General features: G+C 35.2%; 1 protein-coding gene across 6 annotated transcripts in view; it reads left to right on the top strand.

Annotated features, from left to right (window-relative positions):
- LOC150102651 (UDP-GalNAc:beta-1,3-N-acetylgalactosaminyltransferase 2-like) overlaps positions 1–13,737 on the top strand; it is a 322,880-nt gene that overhangs the window by 108,072 nt on the left and 201,071 nt on the right. For all 6 annotated transcript variants that reach the window (XM_090399028.1, XM_090399029.1, XM_090399027.1 and 3 more), the window contains one exon: positions 11,218–11,313. In XM_090399028.1, the coding sequence (XP_090255154.1) occupies positions 11,218–11,313 (96 nt within the window). The remainder of the gene's footprint in view (positions 1–11,217; positions 11,314–13,737) is intronic.

Below are 13,737 nucleotides of genomic sequence, written 5' to 3'. Positions count from 1 at the left end.
TTGTCATCCACTTTACTCCAAATTGTGTCCTCTTCTTCACTCGTGGTATACAACTTACCATTGCTGCTAACAAATATTCTTTCACAATTTCTCACGCACTAACGATATCCCGGCCTTCCAATTCCTCCCTCCATGAAACTTCCCGAAGTTACGTCTAAGACTATTATAATCGCCTACATTATAATTCCACATAAGTTCCCGTCTCTTTGATACTCCTGCATGTCTATTCATTTTCCAAGTCAAAACCATATTTTGCAACATTGAACTGGTTAAAATTATAATAATGGAATTAACTCACGTAAAATATTATTTAGTAGTAGAATTTTTGCCTGAATATCACAGACATCTTCAGTACAAATATAAAGCTAATTAAACAATAACTGACAATTCCGAAAGGCACCACTTAAATAGCTAATGTAAGATAACTAAAAAAGGTCAATAAATTTCCTAAATTATTTAAAAAAAAAAAAAAAAATATATATATATATATATATATATACACACACACACACACACACACACACACACACACACACACACACACACACACATATACATACACACAATTAAAAAGTTAGGAAAGATTAGCTGATTTATAAAATACTATCAGCCACAAAGGGGATAGACGTAAACCATCAGATCTGTTTAAGTTAGGAGAGTGAAGTAAAGTGTCACGTGTTTCTTTATAAAGCTGTTCCATGAGGAAACGACTTTTGTGAAGGACTCTTGTCTTGTTCCAGCGAACTCTATGTCTAGTGTTGATGGCATGTTCTGCAAATCCAAACTGTTCAGGTTCAAAGTATTGAATATAAGACTGGTGTTCTACTAGCCAAATAAAGGCAGATCTTCCTGTTTGTCCAAAAAAAAAAAGATAATCCACAAGAGCAAGGAATCTGGTAGACACCTGGATAACTGAGATGTGGAAGCTTGTCCTTTGGAGAAGTGAGAAAGGTGGAGATTTTTCTGAATGGTCGAAAGGCAACAAAAATATTTAGTAGTTTTAAAACTTTTGCTGTGCATTCACTAATGCCTTGCACATAAGGGATAGGAATGCATGTTATTTCTCCTGTATTTAAAGAGGAAGACATATCAAAACTACTCAAAGCTCATTTGATGAAGGAATTCTTATATCCATTAGATTAAAAAGAGGAAAGAGGAAATAATCTATTGAAATTCTTTCTGTAATGGATCGTCTGAAGAACAAAAGGAGTGGGCCCGATGAACTAGTGTTTTAATAGTTCTTGCCTTTTGACTGGGATGGTGATGAAATTCAGCATTGATATAATGGCCTGTATGAGTCTTCTTCCTATAGACTGAGAAATGTAGGTTACCATCTGGTTGGTGAAGAATTAAAACATCTAAAAAGGCTAACTGCTTATTTAATTCTACTTCTAGGGTTAACTGGATCCTTGGATGAAGTGCATTTAATTTCGAGAGAAACTGCTGTAGTTCATCAGAAGCGCCATTCCAGATAGCAAAAATGTCAGAACTTGAGCATCAAATTATGGGCCAATCTCTCTCTCTCTCTCTGTGTGCATGCACGCACTGCAGTTAAAGTGTTGGAGAGGCTAGTGAGAACCAGGATCCAAATCAGCTAGTTGTGTATGCAGGAGGGATATCTCAAAAGAGGAAAGTCAATAGTAGTGCCTCAGAAGTCTGTTTTGGAGCCATTGCTGTTTAACCTGTATGTTAATGATATTGGAGAAGATTTGAATGGAGGTTGTAAAAATAATCATATTTTTACAACCTCCATTCTGAATTCTCCATTTCTCCAACCTCCATTCTCCATTTCTGAATATTTTTACGTATTAATTTTGCTTGTTAGTTTTTGTTTTCATACACGCAGTGTCTGCACTTGTGATGTGCTCGTTATGAAAATATTATGTTAGAAGTAATATGTAAAAAAAAAAGTAAAAATATTGAAGTACTTACTTAATTGATTATTTGTATTATTTATAAGAAAGTTTATTGTATTTTTAAATGTTGAATTTTGTGTTTATGAAAGACTTTCTTCAGCGCTGGTGGATACAGCGAGTCAGCCATAATTTTACAATGCGTAGTTTCTGACGTTGTTGAAGTGCGCATGCTCCCGGAGTGAACTTGATGTTTGATTGACAGCTGACAAGAAAGCGTTGCGTATCCAAGTTACAGTGGTAAACAAGAGAGCGTTCGGAAAGTTTTTAGAACACTGGCCGAGGAATATTCAAGTTGGGAGGAACTTGATTTTTTTTGTGTGCGGCAGTCAAAAGGAAATTTCATATTATATTCCGAAAAAGGAATAGTGGAAATAATATGTTTCAAGAAGGAATAAGTACAGAAGAAAAAGGAAATCTTGAAACTAAGTTTTATAAACTGGCCGAGGAATATTCAAGTTGGGAGGAACTTGATTTTTTGTGTGCGGCAGTTAAAAGGAAATTTTATATTGTATTCCGAAAAAGGAATAGTGGAAATAATATGTTTCAAGAAGGAATAAGTACAGAAGAAAAAGGAAATCTTGAAACTAAGTTTTTATAAACTGGCCGAGGAATATTCAAGTTGGAAGGAACTTGAGTTTTTTGTGTGCGGCAGTCAAAAGGAAATTTCATGTTGTATTCCGAAAAAGGAATAGTGGAAATAATATGTTTCAAGAAGGAATAAGTACAGAAGAAAAAGGAAATCTTGAAACTAAGTTTTTATACACTGGCCGAGGAATATTCAAGTTGGGAGGAACTTGATTTTTTGTGTGCGGCAGTTAAAAGGAAATTTCATATTGTATTCCGAAAAAGGAATAGTGGAAATAATATGTTTCAAGAAAGAATAAGTACAGAAGAAAAAGGAAATCTTGAAACTAAGTTTTTATAAACTGGCCAAGATATATTCAAGTAGGAAGGAACTTGATTTTGTTTTGTGTGCGGCAGTAAAAAGGAATTTTAAAGGGATCCTAAGAAAATGAAGTACAGAATCTTGTAACTTCTGGAAAAGAGCCTTAACAGGAAGCGAAAAAGACTATAAACATTTTTTTGTGATTTGTCAAAGAAAAAGTGTTTTGTCTTAAGAGTAAGTTTGTATTTTTTAAATAAGGCCTTGGATCCATTTAATCTGTATTTGTAGTTATGTATTTTTACTAGAAGTGTATATATGTTGTTTTAAGTTTTTATTAAATGTGTTTATTTTGTACTTGGTATTGAGTCAATGATTAGCTGGATTCTGAAAGAGTAAGTTAAAGTCATTGCACCAATTGGAGTGAACTCTTTGTGCAAATATAATAACATATAGGGACACTCGGAGTCAAAAATAAAAATAATTGTTAGTAAATGAAATATTATTTATAATACACATTATAAATAACTAATGGCGCAGCCTATATAGGATAAATCATTAAATATTAACAATGGCACAGCCTATAGGCTAATTCAGTCTAAAGGCTAATTCAATAAATATTAACAATGGCGCAGTCGCCTACAGGATAAATAAATTCATTGAATAATAACAAGGTATTTTACGTGAGTTAATTCCGTTATTATAATTTTAATTATATGTCTACTCACGGTATTTCCTTACTGGAACATATTGAACTGGTATCTCCATTCCTATCTCTCTCTCTCTCTCACACACACACACAGAGAGAGAGAGAGATTGGCCCATAATTTGATGCTCAAGTTCTGCTGCTACCTCTCTCTTATGAAGCAGCACAATCTTCCCTTCTTTCCACTCCTTTGGAATTGGACCCAATTTAAGTATCATATTGAATAAATATGATAAAGCAGATGTGAACTCTGTGGTACATTCCTTCAAAACATGTGATGATATATCATGACATGTTTTGATGATATACTCTCAGACTCTCCATGATATCATATTCATAAGGATGAAAGACCTTTATAAATTGCTCATTAAATATCTCAACTATATCCCCTTCTCTGCAATACTTTTCCATGTACCAGTTTTTTTTTTTTTTTTTTTTACTAGCTACATATTGAAAGAACTCTGTAGATTTTTTTCTTGCTTTATTTCCAACTGCTGCTCATACTACACTCCTGCTACTCTTAATCAACTGAGTCACCCTCCTTGCCTGTTCTTTATACTCCACATGAAATTGATTATTACCACTCATCTTATGTTGTCTTCCATAAGGTATGCTTTCTCTAGATTGTATGCTTAATCTCTTTTTTCATCCATTTTACACCTATCTTATTTAACTTTCTGACACTTGGAATACATTTAGACATTACCTTTACTATGTAGTTCTTAAATATCATCCAAGCAGCACTGATCTCCTTTCCGCTCAACTTCTCATTCCATGCTACAGCTGCAAGCTGTCTCCAGAGCTTCTCATAATCATCAGCCTTGTAGTTCCACATATACTCTGGAGGGAGGGAGGGAGAGAGATAGATAGAGAGAGAGAGATTTGACACCTCATTTATAATAACATTCTCTGATGAGATGATCAAATCCAAGCCTCTCAATCCTCATGTGTCCTCTGTTACACACTGCCTAAGGTAGTTGTCACTCAAAAACTCAAGAATCTCATTTTTTTACTTCAGCATTCTCATGTTGCTAGCTCATCATCCTAGTCTATATTGCCATAATTAAAATCATCCATAATAATCACTCTTTTCCTGTCTGCTTGGCTAATTTGCTTATACATTTCATGGTCACTATCCTCCACATTACCAGGTATTGACTAAATGTTTAATTCTATTCACTTCTACCCATCTCTCTCTCTCACTGATCTCAAATTCTGTTCATAGTTTTGCTAAAGAGAATACACTTAATTCCTACTCTTCATTTCAGAAACTTTGTGCTACTCAAACATTTCAATTTTGTTATCTCCCATAACCACTGCTATGAATGTTGATCTCTTTTGTAGTTCTCCGATGCACAATCCTTTCCTTTTTTTTCCTTTCCTTTAACAAATATATTATGTCCATAGTATACTCAGCTTCCAAAATCATTGGTATCTTTTTTCACTGAAGAACTTATTTCTATACAAATCCCAAATCTGCAATCTTAAAATACTGTTTTCACATTTGAGATTGCAGATTTGGGATTTGTATAGAAACAAGTTCTTCAGTGGAAAAAGATACCAAAACCTTTATAAAAATTCTAAACATTCTCCAGATGACAGTGTGATTAATGACAGTCTAATGATGACTTCTCTCTCAGACACATGTCAGCCTCATGATATCATAGTGGACATATGCACATGTTCCTTCTTTAAAAGGTAGATAGATAAGATGGATGATTGGTGAGGAATCTGCAAAGTTATAGAAAATTTTCTGTAAATTATATTTTGGTAAAACCAAAATATTGTATTTTATTTGATTTTTTTTAATATACTTTTTTTTATTGTTTGCATCTGTACATTCGCATCTTTGTTAATAACAAAAGAATAAGAACTTTTATCATGGCTTTTCAAGTTCAGATGAGTTAGCTGATCTTATTTACAAGTGGCAGTGTTTTGTTTTTTCTTCCTAGAAAATCTGGTTTTTCATTCCACAAAACAGCCAACCTAGCTATAAGAACACATCCACATACTCTGTCATCATACCTCTCCTTGAACCCATTTACCGACAAAGCACTCAAAACTGACACTGGCAATCCATTCCACTCATTCACAACTGTAGAGTTGTGAATGAGTGGAATTAAAAGATGTGCCAAGGCTGTACAAGTAAAAAAATCCAGCATTCCAAATTACATCCAGCATGCAATTTGGAATTTAGGTGACAAAATTGTATTCTGTATTGGCTTAAACAAAACAAAAATTTTACACTATGATAAAATTTCTGCTGATAATTTCATCATAGTGAAATTATCAAAACATCTAGTCCTCACACCCCTACTCACCACACCTTTATTCAACTTCCAGGAATGCCTCTTGTTGTTGACACTCTAGCCAAGTGCTGAAACATTTCCCCTGCATCAATCCTATAAAATCTTTTAAGTAACTTAAATGTTTCTATCATATCCCCTCTTTTTCTCCTATCACCCAACTTCTACAATCCACACACCTTTAATCTATCCTCATAGGGAACATTGAACAGGCCACTTTACCATCTTGGTCACTTGTCTCTGAATCTTTTTCAAGAAACCCAGAAGGCCAGTCCTGAGCAAAGTAATACAAGATCAGGGGTCTTATAAAAATGAATAACTTCCTTAGCTCTACTTGTTAGGGTTTTTTTTTTTTTTTTTTTTTTTTTTTTTTTTTTTTTTATGGTGCAAAGACATCAAAGGTCATACTACATCAGGACACAGGTCATAGCAGTACATATGGTAATTGGTTAGCAGGACAATCACAAACATTCATGCCCTTGGCAGGATTCAAAACCACAGCTTCTTGGCTTGAGAGTGGATACACTAACCAACCAGACCAGCCTACTTGTTAACGTGCTCTTCGTTAGCCAAGTAATCTTATGAGCTACCTTAGCAACATGTCTTCTAAACTTTAACTCTTTGTCTACCACCACCCTTAAATCTCTAGCTTCATCTGTTTCCTGCAGCTGAGTTCCATCAATGTAGTACACAGCTTGTAATATATTTATTCCAAAATGCATAACTTTACATTTCTCCACATTAAACTGACACCCATTATTTTTTGTCCATACTTTCCAGCCTATTTAATTGTCCTGCAAGTTTTCCACATTACCTTGATTCACTCTTATGTAGAACATAATTTCACATCATCAGCAAACAACTTATTGGCATGCATTCCCCACACTACTCTGACTGCTGTCCCAAAACCCTGGTTCTCTAAAAGATATGCCAAGGTTGTACAAGTAAAAAATCCAGCATACCATAACTGGCTCACATCAAGAACTCTATCCACCTTTAGTGCTTATACTCATGCCTGAAAGAGCAAAAAGCAGGAAACTTGTAGCCTGTCCAAATAGCAGCCAAGCCTTTTGGTCTCTTATGCTTATGCTTGGGTATAGGATTAAAACAAGAATACAATTTCTTGTTTTAATCACTTATATTTATTACATTGTAACCAAGTGGAAAAACTTTCCACAACTATATCACATCCAGAGTAGAATTATAAATTTTTTTTCACTTGGTTATAATAGAAATTAAACTTACCAAAAAATTATATTCTTGTTTAATCCTTTATCCAAGGGTAAACAAACAAGTTTATTAAGAAAATACTTAAAGTTTGCACTTTAAGTATTTTCACGACTGGGCTACGTTTATATTGAGGTTAATGACTTTACATCAGTTTCCTTAGTATCCCATAATGCAAAGATATCCCATTTTGGACATGTATAATCCTATGTATTATAGTAAACTATGCAAATATGAAGATACTTCATGCACAAACTTCATTTGCTTACACTTGGATAAAGGATTAAACAAGAATTTAATTTCTTGCAAGTTTAATTTATATCTCATCCAGAGTATTTAATAATAAGGTGATACATTTTACTCCTTGTATATGAAAATATATGACATCTGCATTGATTTAATTTTTGTACTTTCTTCGATCTGCTTCCCCACTGATAAGACCTCAATAAAGGTTGAAACTGATCTGAGTATGATCCTTCCCATAATGTTTTTTGCATTTATGGGATATTAAGGTAATATGAAATCAGGTCAGCAGCCTCTGTATACAAGTGGACTAGTCATGAAGTACTTCATTCTTATGCTTATGCTTGGATATCGAATTGAAAGAAGAATATAATTTCTTGTCAAATAATCAAACAGTGCATTGTAACCAAGTGGAAAACTTTTCACAGCATGCCAAATCAGCAGAATACCAAAACAGAATTATTGGTACATTTCTACTAGTAAGTACCTGCTGGATTTCCATTACAGACACAGACAGGGCTGGCTCTACTGACGGTGCAAGACATGTATTTGCATGGGGCAGCAAAGTGGCATAAACTATATGATAAATGCACTGGGTGGAAAAATTCCTAGGGGTGGCCCTGGACACAGATTAGTCATCACCGGCACCATATTCCAACATAACAATGTGCAGATATTCATATGGAGAGAAGATGCAAGAAATAAAAAGTCTCATTGACTATACTGTTGTTAGTGATATCTTTTTCTGGTTCAGCATAGAGATAAATGAAGAATCCAAACCCACAGCTTCTTGTCTATATATTTAAATCTATAGGTTAACTATAGACTTAAATATATATTATTCAAAAAAAAAAAATGCAAGAGTTTGAAAACAAGAACCAAATTTTGGAAACCCATGGCAACCTCTGAAGAAAACATTGATTGATTCAACAAGAGAGGAATGTGGTGAAGTCTGCAATGCCAGAAAAATCAGAACTCCATGGTGAACTTGTAGTTAAAGTGGTAGCATTGGAAAAGAAAGAGCATATCAAAATGTGTTAGTGAGAAAATCAGCAGATGCTCTGAGAGAATATAGAGAAAAATGTTAAAAAGTGCTTAGTAATAGAATTATAGTAATATAATAATATTTATTATATAATATTATATATATATATATATATATATATAATTATTATTATTATTCCTGATACCTCCAAGGAGTCCGAAGACTCATCGTGGGAGGACACCTTCAACTGTCTCAACCACTCCACCGAACCTCTACTACAAATCAATGCCATCTACTGCCCACCTCCACCACCACCAAACTAGTATTTTTTGTCTGTAAATTGCATGTGTTCTGAAGAGCAGATGTGTTTGTATGCGGGATGAAAAACCCGAGTTTCCAGAAGAAAAAACCCTGCTACCTTCGTATGAGATCGGCTAACTCACCTTCGATTGAAATCATCCAGATAAAGATTCCTCACGTCGCGATGAGAATCGAACTTAGGCCTATTCCAATCGAAGGGCACAATGTACCGTCTTCCTTCCAGTTGCACTACTAAAAATAAAAAAGAAGTTAAAATATATAAAATTATATGTAATAATAATAATTATAATAATGTAATATTATAAATAGTAATAGAAGTTAGTAATTTAATAATTAGAAAAAGTGTTTAGTAATATAGAAGATAAATACAAGGAAGGTGGCAAAATGTTCTGGAGACTATTGAAAAAGCTAAGAAATGATAGGAAGAATAAAAAGAATTGAGATGATAAAAGTGATTTAAAAACTGAAGATAAAGATATTCTGGATTTCTAGAGTAATTACCATGAAAGAGTGACATGAAACAGAATGTTGTGACAGAACAGTGGTAAAAAATATTCAAGAGGAATGCAGTCAGGAGTACTTATCAGTACTTAAGGTAGAAAAGCTTTTAGACAACTGAAGTTGTCTAATGGCTCCATAGAACATGGAACTAGTGAGGCTGATGGAGAAGGATCTCTCAGAATGGCTTCAACAGTGAGTTGAAGTTCATGAGCTACACTGCAAGAATGATGGTGCTGATACAGAGAGTGGTTGCAAAGCTGAGATGGACTCAGATATGTATGTTAGGAGATGGGAGAATCATTATACCTCTTTACTAGGCTGTGATGATGCATCTACTTCTGTTCAGGATGACTGCTCTCTTCAAATCTGTCTAGGATTCTGAAAGAGAGAGAGAGAGAGATTAGGAAACAGTAAGATGATGTTGAAGAGATGGGTGATTAATGTGATACTAGACTGCAGAGTGTTGGTTCTGAGGGAACATTTAAGAGGTGTGAGCTTGTGGATTTTAGTGAATAGGTGAAGGAGAGGTGATATGATAGAATCATAGCCTGTTGGGATAATGTTATGGTGTAGAAGTGTCTGAAATCTTTCAGTGTATAGTGGGATTTTAGGAAGCAGGAAGTCATAGTTCATAGTAGAGTACAGTATGGTTAGAATAGATTTTTCTCTTGGCATGCAACTGAAATGGATTTCCTGTGGGAAGAGTGAGTGTTAATGAATTCAAGGAGAGTTTTGATAATTGGTGTGTGTATTGGGTGAGTCTTTGGATTCTCTGCAGGTATCCATATAATCATAATAATAAAATAATAGTAATCTATATATATATATATATATATGTATAGATAGATAGATAGATTGCAATTGTGCATGAACCTGCACGCACAATTGCAACAAACAATGGCACGCCAGTTGGAACAACTTGAAAAAATACAACGTTTTTATGTATCGATTATGTGAGTCAATTTGTACCTGTAATTTCCAGTTTGTTTAAATAATTCAATGTTTATTAGTATTCCTTTCCTTTATAAATACCTGAAGAAGGCTGCTATATGCCGAAACTAGTAGTATTTATCATTAAAATCTTTATATGTTATCTCGGTCTTGGAGTCATTAAATCTATTTTTTTCAAATGTATAACAACCGAGTAAAAGCTGATCGCCACATATATATATACAGGGTGTTTGGGATAAATTTGACATATTTATAATTAATTATATTTTTCCGTAAGTTACATGTATTAACACACACTTCTCTTCATTTAAAAGTTTGGACCCTTCTTCATTCATATACAAGATGTCAGAAAGGATGGATAGCTGGAACCCACCTGAATCATGGAAGAGAATAACTTGTATCATGATGATTCGTGCCCGCCATCAAAATAAGGATATTACGACTGCTGCCCAATGCTCCCTGAATACAGTAAAAACAATCAGGCATGAACTAGAGACTTGCAATGGTGACTACGAGGATGTAGCAAGAAGAAAAATCCCTAGCAGACGATCTGATTGCGTTCGTACAGCAGAATTCCTCGCAAATCTGCAGGAACAGGTGTTGAAGAACCCTGGCATTGGAATTCGGGCTTTGTTCGTGGAGTTGCTAACTGTAGTCAAGCCCTGGATAACAAGGGTAGCCAATGGTAGGCCGTATGTATGGCAGCAGGATTCGGCCCCTTGCCACACCTCTGGGAAAAGTCAAAAATGGTTGTCTGAAAATTTCTACGACTTCACCAGTCCAAATGTTTGGCCTCCAAACTCCCCAGACCTTAACCCCATGGATTATTTTGTATGGGGCGCAGTTGAAAAAGACACCAATCGCACTTCCAGTAATACAAAAGCCCAGTTAATGGATAAAATTAAAACAGTTTTTGCGGCCCTTCCCAGGGAGACTGTAGCATCAGCTTGTTCGAGGTTCCGAAGCAGAATTGAAGCTGTGATCGATGCTAATGGTGGTTATTTTGAGAAAATCTTGTTGATAGTATTGTAATTAACTCTGCCTGTAATGTTTTTTTGTCAATTCATTAAATTTAATAGATACAAAGAAGATTTTCTTTTTCCTTACGAAACTGTCAAATTTATCCCGAACACCCTGTATATATATATATATATATATATATATATATTTTATTCCAGGATATTTTATCAAAAGCAGTCTTTACACCTGATAGGCCAGGCATACTGATAAATGGTTATTTATACCAGGCAGTACAACAGATTATCCTTCCAAAGGTAAGTTTTTAAAAATGTAAAATGAAAATGTTATTTTTTATTTTTTGTAAAGACATAAATTATAAAGAATACATCAAAATAATGAATCATATGTAGACTGTAAAAATCATCACAAATGCTTTGTTTATTTGTGCTTATCATTTTAAAAGTCTTGCACACTGTTCATGTGTGGCCATTAGATTGATGCACTGGTTTCCACTAAATGAGTTATAAGTCAGATATTCTGAGTAAAAATGTTATATTTGTTTTTGTTTTCATGAAATAAGACTTCAAAATTGAAGGGAAATGATTCAGGTCAGATGCAAGGCCATAAGTACGAAGTATATGTGAAGTATTTGATCTTATAGAAGAGTATAGCTGGCATATGCTTCCCCCCCCCTCCCCAGTGTGCTTCCTAACTTGAACCCTTGAGACTTTGATCATCCCAATGTTGCAAGAATCACCATGCGAAATGCTTCACTATCATTGACAACATTTCTGCTTAAGTTGTCTAACTTATCAAACACATTATACATGTTTAGTTTAACAACAGGAGCTAGGAGTTTTGAAATGATCCTCATATTGATTAATAGAGAATGCATGACATTAAGCTCAGTATATTATGTGGGACCTCGGTTGATGAAAATAAATGGCATTCTAGTAAGAATTATTATTGTTATTCAACAGAATCATATTCAAAGCAAGTGTTTGGGTCAGAGAATTCTGCTCTCAATATTCAAATACTTGCTTTGAATGAATAACAGAAATATTTCTTATTAGGTATCAGTCCTGACAAGTTCCCATGTGGCACTCTTATAATGGAAGGAATTATGCTCGGTGTAGTTTGGGCAGTTGGTAGTTATTGAGGTTCCACTATTCTTAATAGGTCAGTTTGGATGACTGTAAGTGGTTATTATTATTCAGGCCTCCAAGGAGTCAAAAGACTCATCGAGGGAGGTCCTTCCTAAGACATAAAGTCTGTCAAGACTCATCGAGGGGAGGTCCCCCCCCCCTGAGAAACACAAAGTCTATCATACCACTCTTTAAACTCACTGACCGTTCTCGCTCTCACCACTCCATCAGGCAATGCATTCCACGGCTCAACCACCCTCCACACAAAGAAACCACTCCTTACCCTCTTGCTCACAGTTTCCTTTCATAACTTCCAGGGATGGCCTCTTGTCATCACTCCTTCCCGCTGTTCAGCCAAGCGAAAGAACTCCCCAGTGTCAACCCTGTAACCACCTCTCAACAGTTTAAAAGTCTCAATCATATCACCTCTCCTTCTTCTATCCATCAAACTCTGCAGTCCACAGGTCCGCAAGTGGTGTGCACATCATTTATATTGTATAATAAATTTAGTTTAATCCTTTATCCAAGTGTGAGCAAACAAAGTTTGTGCCTGAAAGTATCTTCAGGACTGGGTTAAGGTGGTACAACACCAGGGCAACTCATTGCAAAGGTAGAGCAAGCTACCAACACTCCTATCTCAGTATCTCCTATAATGCAAAACACATCTCCTCGCGGCTATGTCTAATGTTATACATTAAGGGAAGGGCCACTACCCAGACTAGTTTCGACCTTTATTGAGGTCTCTTCAGTGGGAGCGAGGTCCAAGTGGAGATATCAGACAGAAGCATTTGTAGGTCATCTCTACCTATAGGAATTGCCAATTGGTGTGCCACCCTTTTTTTAATAATTTTAATAAAGAAATTATTAAAATTATTAAAATATAAAAATAAAAAACTTGTCATTTTGGAGATGGACAACTAAAAGAATGCACACATTCTTGTTGAAAGTGCAAGTGAAAGAAAAAAAAAATGGATTCATGAAATTGAGTTTGATATTAAAAATCAGCATGTTATCTCTTTGTCTAAAGTACCATCTGGGATTAATGATTGTCTCAATGCAGTCCTGATGCTTTCCAAGAATCATAATACTACAGTTATCAGTGCCCATTCCTCAATCTTGGATGCTAATGACTTAAAAGATTTTTATAGCAAATTGGACACCATTTTGTGCACTATTCCAACACAAGACAATGTGATTCTTCTTGGTTACTTCACTACTGGAGTTGGATGGGGCTCAACATTATTGGCTAATTATTGGAAAGGAAGGCATCAAAAAATCCAATCCAAATGGAATTCTCCTGGTGATGAAGTGTATTAATCTCATCTCATCTCATCTTCCTTATACCCTCTTTTACCTTGCGGTGTCGAGGGTCCATTGATCATCGGACCTTACTCCGTTTACAGGATAAGGTGGTCAGCCTTATGCCCCGGTGTATCCTATGGCCTGTAGTGTTGAGTTCTCAAGGCCAGTTTGCCTGCTTTGCGGGATGAAAAACCCCAGAATAAACTGGGGAAAAAACCCTGCTGTCCATGCCCAAGACTGGCTAACTTGGCTATGGCTGAGGAAGATCCTTCAGCTCCTCACGTCACTGAC

Source organism: Typopeltis vanoorti, chromosome 10 (assembly GCF_054136105.1).
Source record: "Typopeltis vanoorti isolate ZY-2024b chromosome 10, IOZ_Tvanoo_1.0, whole genome shotgun sequence".
Lineage (NCBI taxonomy): Eukaryota > Metazoa > Arthropoda > Arachnida > Uropygi > Thelyphonidae > Typopeltis > Typopeltis vanoorti.
Note: the sequence above shows the minus strand (reverse complement) of the source record. Positions and strands in the feature narration are given on the sequence as shown.